Here is a 23897-nt window from a genome sequence, read left to right on the forward strand (position 1 = left end):
TTACTCAAAATAAGTATTATTACACTTTGCTTAGTTTACATTCATTATTTTGGTGATATTGATGCAAATGCCACGTTAACGTTACGCAATCTTTAAAATAATCTATATATCGGAGGAAAACTCTCTCTTTCTAAAAACACCGTTATTGCTTGTTTTTATTATAACTTTATACATCCATTGTGTTATCGCAAAACCTCTTGTTTACACGCCTCGGTTTACCTGTCACACGCGCGTCCACGCTGACCGCCATCATGAGGGGGCTCGTGAGCTCACCTGCGTCATCAGTTATTATAACACAGATTTTAAATTGAAATAAAATCTTTAATTTAATTTGCAAGTAGAACTGAGTGCTATAACTCGAAACGATCGTCGATACTTTTTCACCGTTATTTTAAAAACTGCATTGCAGCAGTACTTTATAAAAGCGTTATGTCGATCATGTAATTCAATTTAAATGAACATGTCCTATTTCAAAAATAATTTATTTTTCTACTAAATAACATATTATTGCGCTCCGCGGCGACAGGTGGCGCTGTGTGAGCTGTGACGCCGCTCGCGCTCTTTACCACCAGACACACGCATGCGCGCTTACGTCAGCGTGCTGCATGTGGTTGATGGCTGGACCCAACATCATAAACGCTGCAGTAACACACGTCACTTACACATAAAAACATCACAGTATTTTGATTTGCATGACTTTATTTATATATTGACTGTGTGAACACGCCGCAGTCATGGTGAAGGAGCAGTTCAGAGAGACGGATGTGGCCAAAAAGATGTGAGTTAATGTCACTTACGTGTAATATAAACATGCTGCATCACCACACAAACGTATGCGTGATTATTGTTTTATGTGCTGTTTTATTGTGTAACAATACTTCTCTTTAAAGTTGCAATGTAGTCTCTCTCACCCCCCCCCCCCCTCATTTTCTGAATGTTACAACATCACTCATTCTATATGAATATCTATTTGTCAGTCTCTCTTTCCATGTATTCTCGTCTGTTTGTTTGCACACATTTTAAAGGTCTGTTGGTTGTTTCTTTCGCTGCTCTTTCAGAAGTCACATCTGTTTCGGTGTGAAGTCAGCAGAGCAGATGCGTCAGCAGGCTCATATTCAAGTGGTCAGTAAAAATCTCTACAGTCAAGACACGAGCCACACGCCGCTTTCATACGGAGTCCTGGACCATCGCATGGTGAGACGTCACCCCAAGCACTGAAATGTTTACATGCACGTGAGAGAAAGACTTAAGAGTGGTGATGGTGTGTGTTTCTTCTGTCCAGGGCACCAGTGAGAAGGACAGACCCTGCGAAACCTGTGGGAAGAACCTGGCAGACTGTCTGGGTCACTATGGATATCTAGATCTGGAACTGCCGTGTTTTCACATCGGATACTTCAAAGCCATTATCGGAATCCTGCAGGCAAGTACTCGGTGTGTCTGCCAAAACATCAAAGAGCTTTTCACTCGTTTCATTTCTAACAGACTTTAATGAGAAACATGAACAGATGAAGACACGGGCACGGTCCTGCCTTCAGTGCCTTGTGTAAGATGAAGCTGCTTTTGTTTATTTCAGATGATTTGTAAGACGTGCTCACACATTCTCCTGTCTAAAGAAGAAAGGCTTCAGTTTCTGGATTTTTTGCGGAGACCCGGTCTGGTGTACCTGCAGAAACGGGGTTTAAAGAAGAAAATCTCTGACAAGTGCAGGAAGAAAAACACGTGCTTTCATTGCAATGCATTTAACGGTACAGATCACTTACACTAAAACTCTTTGACACGCACATGATGATGACTGACATTGTAAAAATGTTGTCATTATTCAAAAGGATGATTGTCGAGATCCAAAACAAAAACATTTCTTGACATTGATGTGATGAAGAGGAAAGAAGGAGTGCACTTTTATTTTCTGTGACTGTATGTTTGATCAGATTCTCTCACGTGTCTTTAGGTCCCGTTAAGAAATGTGGCTTACTGAAGATCATTCATGAGAAGTATAAAACCACAAAGAAGGTGATCGATCCCATGGTGTCTGATTTTCTCCAATCGTTCGATGTGGCCATTGAGCACAATAAAGAAGTGGAGTCTCTGTTGACCAGAGCACAGGTACACAAAGCCTCATTCATGCAGAAACAGTGAACAAAATATTTATTTTAAGGGTAAAGATTTTTTAAAGGGATTTTATTTCACTCCAAAATGAAAACTCTGTCATCATTTACTCCAAACCTGTATGAATTTCTTTGTTTGCTGAACACACGGGAAGAAATTTGGAAGAATGTTAGAACTCACCCACTATTTACTGCCATAGTAGGGAAAATAACTACTGTGGGAGTCAATGTGGGATGAGATTTGACATTCTTCCAGATATCTTCCTGTGTGTTCAACAGAACGAGAATGGAACAATCTGAGGGTGAGTAAATGATGACAGAATTTTTTATTTTCTGGGTGACTGGTCACTTTAAAGTCTTCCTGAAATACTTACTACGAGCATTAAAATTCTTGTTTTAATGAAATGTCTTTTTTCTCTTTTTATTTAATGAAATAATATTTTTGTCCAGGAAAATCTCAATCCCCTGGTGGCGATGAATCTTTTCCGGAGGATTCCGAAGGAAGACATTCCTCTTCTCCTGATGAATCCAGAATCGAGCCAACCCGCCGACCTCATCCTGACACGCCTTCTGGTCCCGCCCCTCTGCATCCGCCCCTCGGTCGTGAGCGATCTCAAATCAGGAACCAATGAGGACGACCTGACCATGAAGCTGACGGAAATCATCTTTCTCAATGATGTCATCAAGAAGGTGCGCAAAGACTCGACTCGTGTGACTTTAAAATCATCTGCTGAATGTTTCGCTGTGTCAATGAAACAGAAGAATGTTTCACGACATGTTTGTCTCTCTACAGCATCGTATGTCAGGAGCGAAGACTCAGATGATCATGGAGGACTGGGACTTTCTCCAGCTTCAGTGTGCTCTCTACATCAACAGCGAGCTGTCAGGAATCCCACTCAACATGGCACCAAAGAAATGGACCCGCGGCTTTGTGCAGAGACTCAAGGGAAAACAGGGTATGACCAAGAGCTCACAGCAAACCCACACATTACCCATGAGGCCGTGGGCTTCATTCTGTTAATAGTGCTCTTGTCTCACTGGGCTTGTCTCACTGTATTTCAGGGCGATTCCGTGGTAACCTGTCTGGAAAGAGAGTGGATTTTTCAGGCAGAACTGTTATCTCTCCCGACCCGAACCTGAGGATCGATGAGGTGGCTGTACCAGTGCACGTCGCCAAAATCCTGACGTACCCTGAGAAGGTCGGTGTGGATTCACAGCTTAGTAACTAGGGATTTCACGATACGTTTCATTCACGCTTTATTTTTACAAAGGTAGTTGAGAACATTTAGAAACAAACAACTGCCTTTTAGTTATTTGTGAATGCTGCACATTTCTTTGTAAAATTTAAATATCCTTTATGTCAAATAACAAAACTGAACAGCTGTTTTAAAACAGATTACAATCAAATAGAATATGAATGATACAAAAGTCTCTTTAAAACAAACTAAGATTTTGTCTGAGCTTTTCTTGGATTGTTTTACATTTAAGAAATATCAGCATATCTACACGTTCCAAGTGTGCAGTAAACGCAGCGGCACCTGCTGTTCAAAACATTTATCATTTCAGATCTCAACTGACTTGAATCGCCACATATTGTAACTGATTTTCAACAGCTCACTGAATCATTACATCCCTGTTCTCTACTGATAATATGTGTGCACGTGTGTGTTTTTGTGTGCTTGTGTGTGTGTGCACATGTTTTTTATGTGCTTGTGTGTTAGTGCGTGCTTGTGTGTGTGTGTTTTTTGTGTTTGTCTGTGCATGCGTTCGTTTTTTGTGTGTGGTGGGTGTGGTTTTTTGTGTGTGTGTGCCTGCTTGTGTGTGTGTGTTTGTTTTGTGCGTGTTTGTATTTTAATGTGTTTGTACGTGTGTCTGGGTGCATGTATGTTTTTTGTGTGCTTGTGTGTGTGTGTTTGTTGTGTGCTTGTGTGTGTGTGTTTGTTTTGTGCGTGTTTGTATTTTTATGTGTTTGTACGTGTGTCTGGGTGCATGTATGTTTTTTGTGTGTTTGTGTTTGTGCTTGCTTGTGTGGGTGTGTTTTTTTTTCTTTCTTGTGTGTTTGTTTATGTGTGTTTTTTGTGTGCTTCTGTGTGTGTTTGTGCGAGTGTGTGGTCGTGTGTTTTTTGTATGCTTGTGTGTGTGTGTGTGTGTGTGTGTAGCTTGTCTTGGAGATCCAAATAAAGGAAGGAAATGTGTGTGCTTGTGCTTCAGGTGAACAAAGCCAACATTGAGCTGATGAGAAAACTTGTGCGCAACGGTCCTGAAGTTCATCCTGGAGCAAACTTCATCCAGCAGAGACACATGCAGATGAAGAGGTCATAACACACTTCTCTTTAGCATCTATTTTCACTTTAACTCCATTTTGAACTTTTCTTGTAACAGTATTGCTCGAGCAAGTATGTTAATATAAAAAGCAGACTTTTTGTTTATTTGTGTGAATGTTGCTTGCAGGTTTTTGAAGTACGGTAACCGAGAGAAGATGGCGCAGGAGCTGAAGTTTGGTGACGTGGTGGAGAGGCACATGATCGATGGAGATATCGTTCTGTTTAACCGACAGCCGTCTCTACACAAGCTCAGTATCATGGCTCATATCGTGAGTCGCTTTACATTTCTCATTCCATCTAAAGCACAAGACCTTCTTGTGTAGATGTCATGACGCGTTTACATCACACCTGTGTGTGGGTTTGTTCCAGGCGTGTGTGAAACCTCATCGGACGTTTCGCTTCAATGAGTGTGTGTGTACGCCGTACAATGCTGACTTTGATGGAGACGAGATGAATCTTCATCTGCCGCAGACGGAGGAGGCTAAAGCCGAGGCACTCATCCTCATGGGGGTGAGAGAGAGAGATGCTTCACTGACTCGTGTGTCATGTGACCTCAGAACACTGTCTCAATGAAAACCTCTCTGTCTGTGTTAAATAGACCAAAGCTAATCTTGTGACCCCGAGAAACGGTGAGCCCCTGATCGCCGCCATTCAGGACTTCCTGACAGGTGAGTATCACAAGATCTCCAAGGGCCAATCAGATTTCAGCATCTTCCCAATGTCCTTTATCCTGAATATTCTTAATGTGATTCACATGTCACCTGTAGATGGAGCTGTTTGTCTCCTCTTATTCATGTTTTTGTCTGTTGTTCTTATTGTATCAGGTGCTTACCTGCTCACACTTAAAGACACGTTCTTCGACCGAACTAAAGCCTGTCAGATCGTCGCCTCCATCCTGGTGGGCAAAGATGAAAAAATCAAAATCGCCCTCCCGCCTGCTGCGATTCTCAAGGTGCAGATCAACAATTCTCTCTCTCGCTCTCTCTTTAAGTCTCTCTATCTCTCGCTCTCTCTTTATGTCTCTCTATCTCTCTCTCTCGCTCTCTCTCTCTCTCATTCACTCTCTATCTCTCTCTCTCTCTCTCTCTCTCTCTTTAAGTCTCTCAATCTCTCTCACTCTCTCTCTCTCATTCACTCTCTATATCTCTCTCTCTCTCTCTCTCTCTCTCTCTCTCTCTCTCTTTAAGTCTCTCAATCTCTCTCTCTCACTCTCTCTCTCTCATTCACTCTCTATATCTCTCTCTCTTCTCTCTCTCTCTCTCTTTATGTCTCTCTATCTCTCGCTCTCTCTTTATGTCTCTCTATCTATCTCTCTCTCTCGCTCTCTCTCTCTCATTCACTCTCTATATCTCTCTCTCTCTCTCTCTCTCTTTCATTCTCTATCTATCTCTCTATATCTCTCTCTCTCTCTCTCTCTTTCACTCTCACTCCATTTCAATTTCAATTAACTTCAAATTCAATTTCAAGGTACTTTATTGGCATGATTGCGTGTTTGTACAATATTGCCAAAGCATTGAACACATCACAAAGACAAACAACAAGTACAAACATTAGAGTGAAATTAAACTAAGGTGCTTAAGACATAAATATAAAGTATATGTAAGTTTACAAATGAAATATGGAAATAAAAGATCAATATCAAATCTAGATTTCAGGCAGAAACATGAAAATGTAATAAAAGTAAAGAGTGTATATGTGCAGTCTCTCTCTCTCTCTCTCTCTCTCTCTCTCTCTCTTCTGATCCGAAAGTTTGAAGATGTAATAATAGATGTTCTGCCCACAGTAGCAGAACTTCTGGAAGTTTCCTTTAAAAGAGAAAAATGATGTTGTGAGGACAGAAAATGACAGCGTTCAGACTTTTGTACTTGTACTTGTTAATGTCTGTAAATGCTTTTCTGAGGCAAAATGTATTTTTTAATGGAGAGTGGGTTTTTTTGCTTCGTGTCTGCTTGTTTGTCCATCTGTCTGTGTTTTGGACTATTTTTCTGAAACATTTATCTCATCAGAGCTTTTGTTTGGCCTTAACGTTGATGATCATGAAATCACGCACTCATGCACTATTCCACAGCATTTTGTAGTATAAATAGTGTGAGTAGTGCGTAACACTAATAATTAAGTCACGAGACATTCATTTATTTGCACTTAAATTATAAACCGATGATTCACTTTTGAAATGTGAGCGTTGCTCAGCGCCTGTGGCATCATGGGATAGAGACGTGTCCACCTGAAGCACTGGACCATCAGGGTATTTCACGCCGACTGATTTTTGCATACTGAGGTTTCAGACATATTATTTGTGACTCATACTCATTTTCGCCTTCTATAAAGTATGGAAGTGGGCCATTTTGTACACATACTGTCTCATTTCAGTTTGCTTTTTAGACCAACTCAAAATGTGTTGTGTATCATGTTGCTTATATACGCTAAGATGTGCGTTTGGTGTGCGTTTCAGCCGATCAGACTGTGGACGGGGAAGCAGATCTTCAGTTTGATTCTGAAGCCCAGTAAAAGCTCGCCGGTGAAGGCAAACCTGCGCACCAAAGGCAAACAGTACAGCGGTAAAGGAGAAGATCTGTGTCCTAATGATTCATGTGAGTCACCCGAGCGCTTACACAACTCTTCTCTTTATAGAGACGGATGTGTTGTGTCTCATAACTGTGTGTGTGTTTGTTCACAGTTGTGGTGATCCAGAACAGCGAGTTGATGTGTGGCACGCTGGATAAAGGAACTCTGGGCTCTGGATCTAAGAACAACATCTTCTACATTCTGTTGAGAGACTGGGGTCAGCAGGAGGCCGCAGACGCCATGTCACGTCTGGCCCGTCTGGCCCCGGTTTACCTCTGTGAGTGCGTGTGTGTTAACTGGGGTTATGATGGGTTGTGTCTCATGCTCTGGTTGACATGACGTTTGTTTGTGTTAAAGCCAATCGAGGGTTCTCCATCGGGATTGGCGACGTGACGCCCGGTCAGGGTCTGCTGAAGGCCAAACAGGAGCTTCTGGACGCTGGTTATAAGAAATGTGACGATTACATTGAAGCTCTGAAGACGGGCAGATTACAGCAGCAGCCGGGCTGTACCGCTGAGGAAACTCTGGAGGTTAGAGAGAGAGAGAGAGAGAGAGAGAGAGAGGGAGGGATACCTCGCTCTGTCCTCAACATCGCATTACAACCAAATCCATAAACTTTCTTAACTAATGTGTCTTACTGTGAATGAGTTATTGAAATATATCATATTTCTGCTTCTGAAATTGATTGAAAGTCTTTTACATTATTTGATCTAATATTTGATTTACTTGCATATCAAACATGAAAGGAAACAGTCAATTTAAATTCTCTAAGAAATGAAAATAGAATACTTGCGGGTTTTAGTATGAAAATGTTAGCTTTACTGTTATCTATAGACGGTTTCAAAGTGACAACATAGACGAACATTACTGTGCACGCGCGCGTTCTTGGACTTCCCCCTAACTTCCGGTACTCATTCACAATTAATAGAGCGTCTGTAGATTATTTCTGATAACAATCAAAAGAAACCGCGTTACTTGGCTAAACTCCTCTCTTTAATATTTTGACTATGCTGCGATACCAAGCTCAACCGCTAGATGTCAGTGTACCGTACGCTTTCTCTTCATGCGACCGAACTACAGGAATCGTTCAATACATTTTTATTTTATAAAATGAACGTACCACACAATTCAACAAACAGTTCATATTCATTCGTATCATACAATAAAATAGTGATATGAACTAATATTAACATATAATATAACAATCTACATTTTGTTTATATTAAGAAACTAGTCAAACACAGACCGGAATTTAAGGAGATACAGCTGTACAATTGTTTTCGGTAAAACACGAGCTGCTGGAGGCGTGCAGCGACCGGAACTTAAGCATGTGCACACAACACATCATCACATTAATCCCTTACTGTTTTTTACATTATGCACATTTACACCGATGGCCAAAATAACACGGACGTATGATTTAGTTTGACTCTGTTCATGACCGTCATCTTCATGCGCTCGTAGCCATCTACCAATTTCAAACCATCTCTAAATCCAGAGTTATATCCAGCGTTTATATAACATCCATTACTGAAATACCACGAACAAACAAACACAACTAAACTCCCGTCAGCCCCGTCAATTCATTTATTCATTTCATTAAATAAAAATGCATTTTTTATTGTGCATTCCAATTAATATCAGTCAAACCGCAGTTGGTTTGTTTTGATTTAAGCCATAATAAAAAAACAGCAAATTTACACAATACAATTTTTTTTAAGACATAATCTTTTTTTTGCATTCGTGTGTGCACCACATTTCTAATGTTTATTAAATAACTTTAGTGTTTTAAATAGTGCCGTAAAAACCGACCTTTCCTTGACATGCTTAGTGTTGAGTCTTGATGAGTAATCATCTCCTATTTTTGTTTTGTCTAATTTTGTCTACTTAAATAACCAAATTAACAAACTGATTTTCCCTGAAAATCGCACACAACTGTTGTAACTGTTTTAAGAATACCATTCACTCAAACACACTGTATCACACATTCATATTTCAGCCACAAAAATGAGACCCATTTTATTTTTAATTGAGTAGAATAATTGATATTATTGGTGACACACGTGATGAGTGTCTGTTATACGTCATATAGAGAAGTGCACTAGATAGAGGTTAGGGAACGATCTAGAGCAGACGTGTAATGTTGTAATAGAGGACATGAAACATCGCAGATGGTTTGACAGGCTCAACATTACAAACAGCACTGATGCCGCTAACATTAATTATGCTACAATACTTCATTTTGGCTGTCAAACGCTGTCAAATTGATGTGTCTTGATTGGTTATTTTAAAAAGGGGAGGAGCCGCTCGACATGTCAGCAGACATGATGTGATTCAGTTATTAGTGTGTCAACACATCGATCGATGCTGTGCTTTCAAAGTGACTTCAGTGGCTTTTATTGTGTGTATTATCGTTATAGAAGTGTAATTGTGTGTGTGTCTGTGTGCAGGCGTTGATCCTGAAAGAGTTGTCTGTGATTAGAGATCACGCTGGCAGTGCGTGTCTGAGAGAGCTGGACAAGAGCAACAGTCCTCTGGTCATGGCTCTGTGTGGATCTAAAGGTCAAAGCACTGGACTCACAACATTTACTATAGTAACACAACCACACACCTTCTGATGTGACTGAAACATCTCTCTCTCTCTCTCTCTCTCTCTCTCTCTCTCTCTCTCTCTCTCTCTCTCCCTCTCCCTCTCCCTCTCCCTCTCCCTCTCCCTCTCCCTCTCCCTCTCCCTCTCCCTCTCCCTCTCCCTCTCCCTCTCCCTCTCCCTCTCCCTCTCCCTCTCCCTCTCTCTCTCTCTCTCTCTCTCTCTCTCTCTCTCTCTCTGTAGGTTCATTTATTAATATATCACAGATGATTGCTTGTGTCGGGCAGCAGGCCATCAGTGGTTTTCGTGTTCCTGATGGATTTGAGAATCGTTCTCTGCCTCACTTCCAGAAGCACTCAAAAGTATGACCTCATCGCTTCTCGCTCTCTCTCTCTCGCTCTCTCTCTCTCTCTCTCTCTCTCTCTCTCTCTCTCTCTCTCCCCCCTCACTGAGATCTCGGATCAATACTGCTGTCTTCTCATGATTGTTATAACAGTTGAAGATAAATAGATATGTTGGCCTGAAACGCATTACACACAAAACCCCAGTTGTGTTATCACAGTAAACGTGAACAGTTTTTTGAGTTTCTCTTGAAAACTGACATGACATCACAGTTTAAAAACAGGCCTCTGGGTTTTGTGAGAAACATTTATCACATTTAGTTTATAGCCAGCGCAGAATCATGTTTTTCTATAGAATATCTCTCATGAAAATCAACTATGATTTCACTATGATATACATGAATTTTCATATACATGATTTTCAACTATGATATACATGAACCAAAAGATATATTATAACCATAATTTCACACTGCTTTTGCCGAAGTAACTCTAGTTTAACTGGGCTATTTGTAGAAAAACTGTGGTTACACAAATTGTACTATACTTGTAATATAAGAAGAATCTAACATGTTTTCTTTAAATAGCTCCCGGCAGCGAAGGGTTTTGTTGCAGACAGCTTTTATTCGGGTCTGACGCCAACAGAGTTCTTCTTTCACACTATGGCCGGAAGAGAAGGTCTGGTGGATACAGCGGTCAAGACCGCCGAGACGGGATACATGCAGGTAACACACGCACATGAACTCTCAGTGTATATCATTATGTTGGTGTTATGAAGATCTGAGACTGTGTGTTCAGACCAAACGCGAATGAAGCGTTAAGTGCGAGTGATATACATGTTAAGTCACTGCAAAGATGCGATGGACTTACTTGCGGCGCGATTTGCGCGAATGAGGCGGCGCGAATTGTAAAATCTGAACTTTGATGAAAATTTCCAATCAGGAGCTTGCTCTAGTAGTGAGGTGATTGGGATTTCTGCCTCCGCTCGCAACATCATAAACAACAATGGAGGACAAAATCATAGTTGCTGTATGTGGATACCTTGAGCTGTAGATACATCTTACATTTATACAAACGGGAATAAAAAGGATATTGCTTGGAAGAAAATGAGTGAGGAGGTTGGATAATCTGGTAAATTGTCAAAAACAATCTTTACACCATTTGAGCAATATATACAGCGGGGAAAAGAAGTATTTTTTTATCAGTCAGGGGATTTCTTAGTGGGCTATTGACTTCACTTTATTTATCATGACTGAACTCGTATACTTAAGTGTTCTGATTTCTTTGTATGAATTCAATATTTGGCTTGATGGCTACATCTGGTGGAAATTTTGTGTCAAAAGCCCACTTAGAAATCCCCTTACTGATAAAAATGTCGATGTGTCAAATACTTATTTTCCCCGCAGTATATACGAGACTGAAGCTGCCTGTCAGAAGCTCCTCCCATGACGCGAAGTCCCGTATGAAGTGAAGCAAATTTGACGCGCAAATGAAGAGAGTAAACTGCAAATGTTCAAGCGTTCATTCGCGCAAGTCACGTTTGGTCTGAACACACAGTGAGGGTGTCGGGTCTAGTGTCTAGTGTCTGAGAGTCCAGCTTTTGATGCATGTTGTCGACACCTCTGCATATTTCAACCCTGTGCCCTGAGAGTCTCTGGCCCTTTTCACACAGAGATCCTGGAAGACAGACGTAAAATGTGTCCAGGAATTTTTCCAGGGATCGTTAGATTTTTCATTCATTAGTGTTTCATTCACACTTCCAGGGATTTTCTAGAATCTGAGCGTGTGTTCACACACATACCGTTAAGATCCTGTAAAGACACGTGACGTGATATACTGTCATGTTATGTGCATCTCCTTAGTTTTGAAAATTGGGCTGATGACCTTGTGTTGTTTTTAGGTGACTAAATAGCGCAATTATGTTACATTTTAGTTCTACTGCCTTCCTTTATTTAGTGTCAAGAAGGCTTTTTGGGTATTATTGTGTAGCATATACTGTATTGTTGCTATTTGCAAACGACAAAGAGGTCCGTTTTGAAACACAAAAAAATGTATTTTTTATACGTAAATGTTGAACAACAAAGAGCACTGAGACAGGAAAACACAAGATAGGCTGTAGCCCAGTGAGATCGAAAATGTCATATGAAAACAAATAAAAGCAAATTGGAAAATAAATAATAAATGCATAACGTAAAGCTGCGAAGTAAAAATTTGCCAGTATTTTTGCAACATAGCTTTTTAGACATAGAGTTTTATATACGTTTATCATTTTTTGATTTTCAAACCGTTTCGTAATAAGCTTACACAGATACAACGACAAACCCGTTTATAAAGCTATAAAAAACATAAATTAACCCATAGGTCGGTATATGATCATCAAGTTTATATTGTTTACAATGTTTTTGTTGAGAAAAACAATCTTGTTTGGGTGAAAGTTGAGCACAGAAACACACGTGCAGCACAGTCATGTTTGTAAGCGATCAAGTTTATTGTGTATTTTCGTGAATATAGTTTTTATAAAAGTAATTCCAAGTATAAACTGCATTTAGAAGCAGACAACGATATTCTCGCATAAGTTTGGTGATTAGGACTCTTGCATTCATCCTTGGTTTAGCTAAAGACGATTTAGTTGTCGATTAACTAACAAACATAACTTGCTTAACTATATTTGTTTTATAGCTAACCCATTTACATTTATGCAATTGGCAGTGCTCTCATCCAAAGCGACTTTCATTGCATTATCCTATACATTTGTTTCAAAGTATGTGCAAAACCCTGGGATGCAACCAATGGAGCCCTGGGACCACCATTATGGAGATGGTGGTCTAGTGGGTTAAACCACTGAACTGGTAAATCAAAGGTTGCTGGTTCGATCCCAGCAGCCACCACCAGTGTTTCCTTGAGCAAGACACTTTACTCCATGTTGCTCCAGGGGGATTGTCCCTGTAATAAGTGCACTGTAAGTCGCATTGGATAAAAGCGTCTGCCAAATGACTACATCTAAACATCTACATCAATGAACCAACATTTACATTACATTTACATGTAACCCAACACTGAGTTAACGGAAGGCTAGTAAGTATTTATGATTTATTATAGATGCCAGTCATCAGTAGCCTACACGGCTTTTACGTCATCGTTTCTTCTTTTTGTTCACACTGGGCGCTTTCCAGCACTGATCCAGTTAGTGTTACTAGCATCCCTTTCCGGAATAAATTTTCGTATCAGTCCGAGATGCGTTTGCGTTCACACAGAAGGCACTCAAGCAATTTTCTGGGATCAGCGGACTGTGAATGGGGTTTCTGACAGCTGGCCGTTCCCTGAAGGGATTTTTGACAGCCTTTCGTGTAGATGTTGTCTGATGTAGATAAAGCTTTTAGAGCGGTCATGTGTGTTATATAATTGACATCTTACTGGAAGCTTCAGGCACGCTTACAGAACACATACAGTGAGGGAAATAATTATTTCATCCTCTGCTGATTTTGTAAGTTTGCCTGCTTCCAAAGAAATGAAGGGTCATTCTTTATATGGTGGCTTTATTTTAACTGATACAGACAGAATATCCCAAAAAATCAGGAGGAAAATTTGTCATTTAAAGGTTATCAATTGATTTGCATTTCAGTCAGTGAAATAAGTTTTTGATGCCCGTGCACAAATTAACTTTGTACTTTGTGGAGAAACCCTTGTTGGGAAGCACAGAGGTCAAACAGTTCTGATATTTGCTCACCAGGTTTGCACACGTGTCAGGATATATTTTAGTTCACTCCTCTGTCAATCTTTAAGGTTTCTTGGCTGTCGCTCAGCAAATAGGAGTTTTAGCCTCCTTCACAGAGTAAACTCAAAATGTTCAAGTGAATAGTGCAATTTATTTGTATAACAGTATATTCAAATAACAGTATTTAAATGTGTTTATTATGTCATGTCATATTTTGACTCATGTGGCCGGTCGCCGTGTTGTTTGTTATTTAGAGGCGTCTGGTGAAGTCTTTAGAGGATCTCTGCTCTCAGTACGATCTAACAGTACGCAGCTCCACAGGTGACATCATTCAGTTCATCTACGGAGGAGACGGACTCGACCCCGCCGCCATGGAGGGAAAAGATGAACCGCTGGAGTTCAAAAGAGTCCTCGACAACATCAGAGTACGTCACAAATGATTCCAGTCAGAAAGGAAAAGTTTCAGAAGCTGAACCGCAGCGTGACTGATTCATGATGAGACCTCTTTATGTTTTTTTGTCTCTGGCAGGCGGTGTACTTGTGTCACAGTGAGCCGGCGCTGAGCAGAAACGAGCTGGCGTTGACCTCTGACTCCATCATGAAGAGAAAAGACTTTCTGTGCTGCAGAGACTCTTTTCTAGAGGTGAGACGGGCATAGAGCTTCACCTCAGACCGACATTTTCAACATTTTATACAGATATTATCTCAGTTTATACAGATATTATCTCGGTTTATACAGATATTATCTCGGTTTATACAGATATTATCTCGGTTTATACAGATATTATCTCGGTTTATACAGATATTATCTCTGTTTATTATCTCGGTTTATACAGATATTATCTCGGTTTATACAGATATTATCTCAGTTTATACAGATATTATCTCGGTTTATACAGATATTATCTCTGTTTATACAGATATTATCTCTGTTTATTATCTCGGTTTATACAGATATTATCTCAGTTTATACAGATATTATCTCAGTTTATACAGATATTATCTCGGTTTATACAGATATTATCTCTGTTTATTATCTCGGTTTATACAGATATTATCTCGGTTTATACAGATATTATCTCTGTTTATTATCTCGGTTTATACAGATATTATCTCGGTTTATACAGATATTATCTCGGTTTATACAGATATTATCTCTGTTTATTATCTCGGTTTATACAGATATTATCTCGGTTTATACAGATATTATCTCTGTTTATTATCTCGGTTTATACAGATATTATCTCGGTTTATACAGATATTATCTCGGTTTATACAGATATTATCTCGGTTTATACAGATATTATCTCGGTTTATACAGATATTATCTCAGTTTATACAGATATTATCTCGGTTTATACAGATATTATCTCTGTTTATTATCTCGGTTTATACAGATATTATCTCAGTTTATACAGATATTATCTCGGTTTATACAGATATTATCTCTGTTTATTATCTCGGTTTATACAGATATTATCTCAGTTTATACAGATATTATCTCAGTTTATACAGATATTATCTCAGTTTATACAGATATTATCTCTGTTTATTATCTCGGTTTATACAGATATTATCTCTGTTTATTATCTCGGTTTATACAGATATTATCTCGGTTTATACAGATATTATCTCGGTTTATACAGATATTATCTCTGTTTATTATCTCGGTTTATACAGATATTATCTCGGTTTATACAGATATTATCTCGGTTTATACAGATATTATCTCTGTTTATTATCTCGGTTTATACAGATATTATCTCGGTTTATACAGATATTATCTCGGTTTATACAGATATTATCTCGGTTTATACAGATATTATCTCGGTTTATACAGATATTATCTCGGTTTATACAGATATTATCTCAGTTTATACAGATATTATCTCGGTTTATACAGATATTATCTCTGTTTATTATCTCGGTTTATACAGATATTATCTCGGTTTATACAGATATTATCTCAGTTTATTATCTCGGTTTATACAGATATTATCTCTGTTTATTATCTCGGTTTATACAGATATTATCTCGGTTTATACAGATATTATCTCGGTTTATACAGATATTATCTCGGTTTATACAGATATTATCTCGGTTTATACAGATATTATCTCAGTTTATACAGATATTATCTCGGTTTATACAGATATTATCTCTGTTTATTATCTCGGTTTATACAGATATTATCTCGGTTTATACAGATATTATCTCAGTTTATACAGATATTATCTCGGTTTATACAGATATTATCTCGGTTTATACAGATATTATCTCGGTTTATACAGATATTATCTCGGTTTATACAGATATTATCTCGGTTTATACAGATATTATCTCAGTTTATACAGATATTATCTCGGTTTATACAGATATTATCTCTGTTTATTATCTCGGTTTATACAGATATTATCTCAGTTTATACAGATATTATCTCGGTTTATACAGATATTATCTCTGTTTATTATCTCGGTTTATACAGATATTATCTCTGTTTATTATCTCGGTTTATACAGATATTATCTCGGTTTATACAGATATTATCTCGGTTTATACAGATATTATCTCGGTTTATACAGATATTATCTCAGTTTATACAGATATTATCTCGGTTTATACAGATATTATCTCGGTTTATACAGATATTATCTCGGTTTATACAGATATTATCTCGGTTTATACAGATATTATCTCAGTTTATACAGATATTATCTCGGTTTATACAGATATTATCTCGGTTTATACAGATATTATCTCGGTTTATACAGATATTATCTCGGTTTATACAGATATTATCTCGGTTTATACAGATATTATCTCAGTTTATACAGATATTATCTCGGTTTATACAGCTATTATCTCGGTTTATACAGCTATTATCTCGGTTTATACAGATATTATCAGTTTCTTAACAGTAAAATAGTGATGTAGCTTACATTTTTTTTAATAAATAAAAATCATATTGCAATGCTAATCATCACTTGAAATGCAAAGATGTTTTTTACTCATAAAGGTTTCCGGTAACAACAAGAACAAGAGTGATTATGGCACAATTGACGTCCATCAAACGCTTGTCAAACGTAGTAACAAATAATAATAATGTCACTGAACAGTTCACATGGAAACAAAAACGTTGAATTTGCACATTGAGTTTGTCCATCAGGTGTTTGTGTTTTACATCTTTCATCAGTCACGCAGGCAGAAGGAGAATAAAAACTCTAAAGAACATTTCAGTGGCTCCCAACAAGTCTTCACGAAGACGTCAAATTAAATCTGAAGTGTGTTTGACTTCATGTGGTGTCTGAAGTCATACGCACCAAAGCAACCAGAACCTGAATCAGAACGCTTAAGCTGCATAGCAATGCAAATAGCAACATGCACACACATGTTTTTGTAAGTGATGTGTTCAGTCTATGTCTTTACTTTAAAGGCTTTGACAGACACCGGCAGTGAGAAATACCTTCAGGTACAGAACGCATGATGTGCACGCGTGTGTCATGAGAAACACAACCAAACAGTGTGTGCGTCATGAGAAACACAACCAATGTGTGTGTGTGTGTGAGAGAGAGTGTGATTATTTTTGTGTGTGTTCAGTCAAGCATGTGTGTTTATGAATGACATTAATACCATTGTTAGCTTGTGCTGAAACACACACATGTGTGTTATCTGAACACACAGTCTCACTGACACACTTCTACAACACAGTGTATGATATTACAATTCTGAGAATCTCACAAATGTCCCGTGCTGACCTCATTTCAACCCAAAACCAAGAAAAAAGATCTTCAGAATCTTCATAACATGAGATTGTCGTGTGTGAGATGAATATAATATGAAATGATAATGTCATGCTGAATGTTTTACTGGATTAACGGCTTGTATTGAGGTTCAGGCCGCTTTTCTTCTTTTATGATTTATTCATGTTTAACGTCGTAATTTTTCTCTTCCAGGAAATTAAGAAGTTCATTAAAACAGTTTCAGAGAAAATCAAACAGACACGAGACAAGTACGGCATCAATGACTACGGCACCACAGAGGTACCACTGCAGACCTCTCTCTGTGTGTGCTTGTGTGTGACCAACTCTGTGTTTGTGGAGATATTGTGTTTGTTTGAGTTTAGTAGTTGTGTTTGAATAAGTTGTATAAATTGTGTGTGTTGCCTTTGAGATTCTGTGTGTGTATCTGTGTATTGTCTGTTGTAATTGTGCATTTGTGTGAAAAATTGTGTGTTGCCTTTGAGATTGTCTGTGTGTGTATGTGTCTGTGTACAGAGAGTTTGTCTAAAAAATATGTGTGTTGTAATTATACGTTTGTGTGAAAAATGTAGCGTGTTGCCTTGGAGATTGTGTGTGTGTGTCTGTGTGTTGTGTTGTAATTGTGTTTGTGTAATAAATTGTGTGTTTGTGTAAAGAACTGTGTGTAGTGTGTGCTTGTCTAAGAAATTGTGTGTGCGCTTGTGTGTTGTATTGTAATAGTTTTTGTATTATAACATGTTTGAGGAATTGTGTGCGTGCGCAGATGTGTGTGTGTGTGTGTGTTTGTGAGTTGTGTCTGTTTGTGTAAAGAATTGTGTTTGTCTATCAAATGTATGTTGTGTGTTTGATGATGTATGTGTGTGTGGTTTCAGCCTAAAGTTCTGTATCAGTTGGACCGGATCACACCCACACAGCTGGAGAAGTTTCTGGAAACGTGCAGAGATAAATACATGAGGTAACACGCATGCTCTTCTCATGATGTGAAGCTTCATCACACACGTCTCACTCATGCGCCACAAACATTAGAAATCACATCAAATGCAGCACAGATATGAATTATAAAACAAACAATTCAGTAACAAAAATGTATCATAATAAAGACAATTGTGTTCTCTACCTTTGACACACATCATTTGATAGGAATGAATTATTTATGTATTTTATTGCTTTTTCTGATCAAATTCTCATAACTTTAACTTGTCTCGATTTGTACATTATATGTTGTAAACAGAATATTAAAATGTTGTAAAAAAAACAATTTATGTTCTACAAGATGCTCACAAATGACAAAAAAGGATGAACAGAATATTCATGTGTAAGAAATATGAAGGAATAGCGTTAGAAAGAAGTGTCCAGCACTGATACTCTCATCCTCCATTACGGTTTTAAAAGATTCTTTTTCACGCTGTGTACACAATTATTTTCGTTCTCATTATTGATACAGATAGTTTTCTACATTTAAAGAAACATGTACACGTTTAATATTCTATTTACGTATTTTATAATCATTAATAAAGACATATATATAATTCATAAGTAAAAACTTACTCGTGCATCATGGCTTAACTTGTTTCTAGCAAACATGCTACGAGATTGAGAGTTTTAAATGGTTACGGTAACGAGAACTTTTAAGGCCCTTTTTATAAAACAGTGTTAAAGTGACAATAAAAGTTTTGAAGTTATTTTCTTTAAGCATGTCATATCTTGTTTTGGATATAAAGGGAATACAAATGAAATTTGCTGATACAAGTGTTTATAAAAAAATCATGTTTGACATCTTAAAACCAAGAATTTTTTGGTCTAAAAACTTGACTTATTTTCTGAGGTCATTTTGCTCATGAAGAAAACACATCTTAATTCAAGAATTTGTAGACATTTGTACAGGGGTGTGTCACAATATCAATATGGCGAATATATTTCCAAGCGTTATTACATCATGGATCCACTGGGTTGCGCTTAACCCGCAAATGAGGGAAACGTGCACAAACTAGTCTGAGAAAGAGTTTAGGATTGCGTGTAAAATAAATGATGCTCCATACATGTTTGTGATTTAACATTAACGTGCTTCTATTTAATAAAAGTTGCTGCACTGAAATCTTTTTTTCACTTGTGCTGTGAAATCAAAGCGTGATGTGTTTGTTGTGATTTGTGTGTCAGGGCACAGATGGAGCCGGGTTCAGCGGTCGGGGCATTGTGTGCTCAGAGCATCGGTGAGCCGGGCACTCAGATGACCCTCAAAACCTTCCACTTCGCCGGTGTGGCGTCCATGAACATCACACTGGGGGTCCCGCGAATTAAAGAGATCATCAACGCCTCTAAAAACATCAGGTGAACACACCAACACCACGGAGAAGATATCGGAGAGGACACACAAAAAGAACACAAATCTTTTGTGTAATATCTGACAGATTTTTTTTGTTGTTGTTGTAAAGTTAAACATAAAATGTGCCGTGAGTCACAGGAAAAATATTGAACATACCGTGGTATTACCGCGTCTCGTACATGAAATATAAAGTCACAAGAACATTTGTAACAAACGCTGGAGAAGCGGCATGTGCCGGAGAGATGACACGCTGTTATCACAATCACATGCACTATTGATTCATGACCGTTTGATCGCTCGCCCCCCTGAGAGAGAAAAACACATTTATTAGCCAATCAGAGAGAAGAGCTCAGCGCTCCGAGCCACCGACACCCGCCTGCCGCTCACTGCGTGTGACTCCAGTGGTTTTTCTTTTCCTCCTGTGATTGTGTGAAGAGATAATATACAGGCAGCTGGTCGTTACCGCAGAAATAATCCCCGACAGTGTGATCTGGATGTGAAGCAGACGGTCCTGTATCACATGATAACAGCCGGCTGCTTGTACATTATTCCAATTATAACACGGCTATTTGCCACATGAGAAAAACACTGAACATGAAATGTGAATTAAAATGTTAGATTAGCTCATTTTTACCAATGCCGACCTTCTGTGAGGAAAAGACGTTTAGTTTGGGTTTTAAGGTAAGAAACGACATTCATACGTCTCAAACAGGTCATTTGGTTTGATTTGTCAAAAAAAAACCTGTTACAATGATTTGCTGGTTACGGTTAAAGTGTGTTGTTAGTTTTGAGCGGTTGTTATCTGGGAATAACGAACCTGCAAATTTTCGTCTGACCAATCAGAATCAAGCATTTCGTTGAGCCGTGTAAGGCTGGATTCAAATTTACCGTCTTTTCTGCACGCATATTTGTTATTGTAAATGTAGCACGTTGGCGCCACATCGACATGGAAATCTTGAAAACTTTTCGGAGAGCCAAACGTGTGAACCGCGAGTCATTTGAAGAGAGAAAGTTGTGCGTTTTCCGTCCGGATTTAGATGTGAAATGTGAATCGGGCCTAATAATGTAAGGACTGATGTAAATATTTGTTGATCAATCTCTCTGTGTGTCTCAGCACACCCATCATAAGTGCCAACCTGGACATCGATGATGATCCCGACTACGCTCGGCTGGTGAAAGGACGTATCGAGAAAACTCTTCTGGGCGAGGTGAACACCCGCTCATCATGTGGACACCAGTCTCACGGCTCACAGTTCACTCACGTCGTTCTTTTCTTCGTCAGATCTCAGAATACATCGAGGAGGTTTTCCTGCCCGACGACTGTTTCATTCTAGTCAAGCTCTCGCTGGAGAGAATTCGTCTCCTCAGGCTGGAGGTGAGGGCACATCGGCCAGTTAAGTTTCTTCACTTTGCGACGACTTCGTCTGGATGCCAGCGTCTCTGAACCGTCTGTGTGAATTTTTTTGGTCCGCACAGGTGAACGCAGAGACCGTGCGTTACTCCATCTGTACTTCAAAGCTGCGGGTGAAGCCGGGCGATATCGCGGTCCACGGCGAGGCCGTCGTCTGCGTGTCTCCACGAGAAAACAGCAAGAGCTCCATGTATTACGTCCTGCAGACGCTGAAACAGCTGCTTCCTAAAGTCAGTGGCTTGTGTTTCGAGAGTTCAGGTGGCTTGTTCACGAGAGGACAGGTTTCTGACGGTGATGTTGTGTGTGTGCAGGTGGTTGTTCAGGGAATTCCTCAGGTGGCGCGAGCCGTCATTCACATCGATGATCAGAGCGGGAAACAGAAGTTCAAACTGCTGGTGGAGGGAGATAACCTGAGAGCCGTCATGGCAACACACGGCGTCAACGGCAACAGAACAACATCCAACAACACCTATGAGGTAACCAAAGACACCTGAAGATGAAAACACCTCGTATGGTTTTGAGCGATGAAGAATCCTAACGCAGCTCTTCTGGAGCATCAGTGAGACTTGATCTCATCTTACAGAAGGATTTATTTTGTTTGGTAAAAAATTTATACTGGTTAGAAATAACACGTGAACGAGGACCGAATGACACAATGTTTAAGTGAACAATTCATCTGATTTGTTTAGGTTTTTTTCGAGTATTTTAAGCTTTCTCAGCGTTTTATTTGATGCGTGTCGTTTAACGTAAGTGCACTGACACAGCAATACACACAACTGGGTTTACAACGTAATTACAATATTTGTAAAAAGTTGAAAAACAAACTTAACTTACAGTAACAATTCCTTAAATATTGAAAAAAATTTATGTTGTACATAACATGTCATTAAATTGACAACATGCATGGAACTTTGAGTTCATTTTCTGAGTGTAAGATTATAACAATTCAATTGATTCTTTTTTTCTTCACAATTTTTACAAAAATACACAAGGAAGGAGGCTGATCTCTCCGAGAGAACTCCTTTATAAAACAATAATAACACAAAATAACAATCCTCACATCATATAAAACAAAGATTGTGTACGACACATATGGTGATGTAGCGTCAGGTTTGTTGGATGTGAATGAGAGCGGTTGATTGTGTCGTCCGTCAGGTGGAGAAGACTTTAGGTATCGAGGCGGCGAGATCCACCATCATTAATGAGATCCAGTATACTATGACAAATCACGGTATGAGCATCGACCGCAGACACGTCATGCTGCTGGCTGACCTCATGTCTTATAAGGTGAGTCCATCTCTCCTCATCCATGACCTGATAAATGCATCATGTGTGTGATGAACATGTCTCTGTCGTGGGTGTTAGGGCGAGATTTTAGGCATCACCCGCTTCGGCCTGGCCAAGATGAAGGAGAGCGTTCTCATGCTGGCGTCCTTTGAGAAGACTGCTGATCATCTGTTTGACGCCGCGTATTTCGGTCAGAAAGACTCTGTGTGCGGTGAGTGAGGATTATGAAACACACAAAACCTCACGTAATGCAAGTAAACTAATGAAATATACCAAATAAAAATATATATCAAGCCGTGATCTCTCTCTGTGCAGGTGTTTCTGAGTGTATTATAATGGGAATCCCCATGAACATCGGCACTGGACTCTTTAAACTGTTACACAGCGCTACGAAAGATCCCACTCCCCCTCGCAGACCCCTGCTATTCGACAATCCTGATTTTCATGTCACGATGGCTTACCATAACTGACGGGTGCTGTGCCTTTTTTTGTCCTAAAGAAACAATTTATGGTTTACAACATTTTGTGCCTTGTGTTTTTTTCCCACTCCAGATGACGGGATCTTTGTCATGAATGACATCTTCTGTGATGTCTGTTAATCTATGACCATATGTTTTTATTCATGTCTTATCATCGTGATAAGAGTTTCTCAGATCCTTTAAACGGATCAAACAAAGCGCTTACAGTTTCATAAGCTTTGCAGTGACCGAAGAGAAATTCATATAATTTATGTGGCGTGAATGTGGTTTTAGTTTTGTTTAAGTTGGTTTTGCAGAAACCAAACGGTTAAAATTTATGTAAATATGTATCAGGTGTGAATAAAATATATGCATTATAATAACATTAGTCAATTGTCTTTCTTTGTTTTTATGATGTGAATACATCTGCATCTTTAACACAGTCGTAACCCATTATACCCCGCTGTCTGTGTGAGAAATTATGTGAGAAAATAAATTTGTCTGGCACTTAATATTCATTTAAACTCTGGATTGTAAAATCAGAACCAGATGTGAGTTAAATGCTTTAATAACTGTTAAAATTATGTCAACAATACAAGAAAAGCATTTGAAACTCATTATTACATCAAATAAATTACAATGAGAAAATGTAATTTTTACAAAGATAGTTCACAGTATGATCAGGAAAGTGAATTCAAATCCAGATCTTTTTTCAGTGTAAAGAAGTGCAATGAGAATTATTTACATTCAATATCATGTACAAAAACATGTCACAGAAAATATCTTAAAGAATATTTAGAAACGACATCTCTGCAAAGGTTATAAAGTTCAATAGAAATCAGTTTGGCACTTTATGAAGAGCTGCCGGTGGTTTTTTTCTCAATCAGGGTTTCAGTTTTTCATCATCAGACCTGTTTTGTGTCAAAGTCTTGTGACATTTTACATTAAAACTGAACTTTTAAAATCATTATTTGTTATAAGATACTCATTTACTCCCTGATTCAAATGTTAAGTTCAACTCTC

At 38.7% G+C, this 23897-nt stretch overlaps 1 protein-coding gene across 1 annotated transcript; it reads left to right on the forward strand.

The window, feature by feature from the left end:
• Positions 1-593: 593 nt before the first annotated feature.
• Positions 594-23262, forward strand: polr3a (polymerase (RNA) III (DNA directed) polypeptide A). The gene is made up of 31 exons (XM_056771881.1): positions 594-778; positions 1059-1194; positions 1283-1420; positions 1574-1745; positions 1949-2103; positions 2556-2795; positions 2899-3061; positions 3168-3304; positions 4317-4420; positions 4557-4698; positions 4799-4939; positions 5028-5097; positions 5254-5381; positions 6882-7020; positions 7107-7271; positions 7352-7524; positions 9445-9556; positions 9825-9943; positions 10510-10647; positions 13892-14062; positions 14167-14280; positions 17591-17677; positions 18268-18350; positions 19553-19723; positions 20833-20926; positions 21001-21093; positions 21195-21359; positions 21441-21605; positions 22285-22416; positions 22495-22627; positions 22732-23262. The coding sequence occupies exons 1-31, from the start codon at positions 735-737 to the stop codon at positions 22884-22886; spliced, it is 4179 nt and encodes a 1392-aa protein (XP_056627859.1). The 5' UTR covers positions 594-734; the 3' UTR covers positions 22887-23262.
• Positions 23263-23897: the final 635 nt, after the last annotated feature.

This window comes from Triplophysa dalaica, chromosome 17, assembly GCF_015846415.1.
Source record: "Triplophysa dalaica isolate WHDGS20190420 chromosome 17, ASM1584641v1, whole genome shotgun sequence".
Taxonomy (NCBI): domain Eukaryota; kingdom Metazoa; phylum Chordata; class Actinopteri; order Cypriniformes; family Nemacheilidae; genus Triplophysa; species Triplophysa dalaica.

Excerpts from the sequence above, each read along its gene's own strand:
- polr3a (XM_056771881.1), top strand. The coding sequence starts at position 735 with ATGGTGAAGGAGCAGTTCAGAGAGACGGATGTGGCCAAAAAGAT. Across the intron at positions 3,305-4,316 it reads TCCTGACGTACCCTGAGAAG|GTGAACAAAGCCAACATTGA; the intron begins GTCGGTGTGGAT and ends CTTGTGCTTCAG. Across the intron at positions 4,940-5,027 it reads AGGCACTCATCCTCATGGGG|ACCAAAGCTAATCTTGTGAC; the intron begins GTGAGAGAGAGA and ends TGTGTTAAATAG.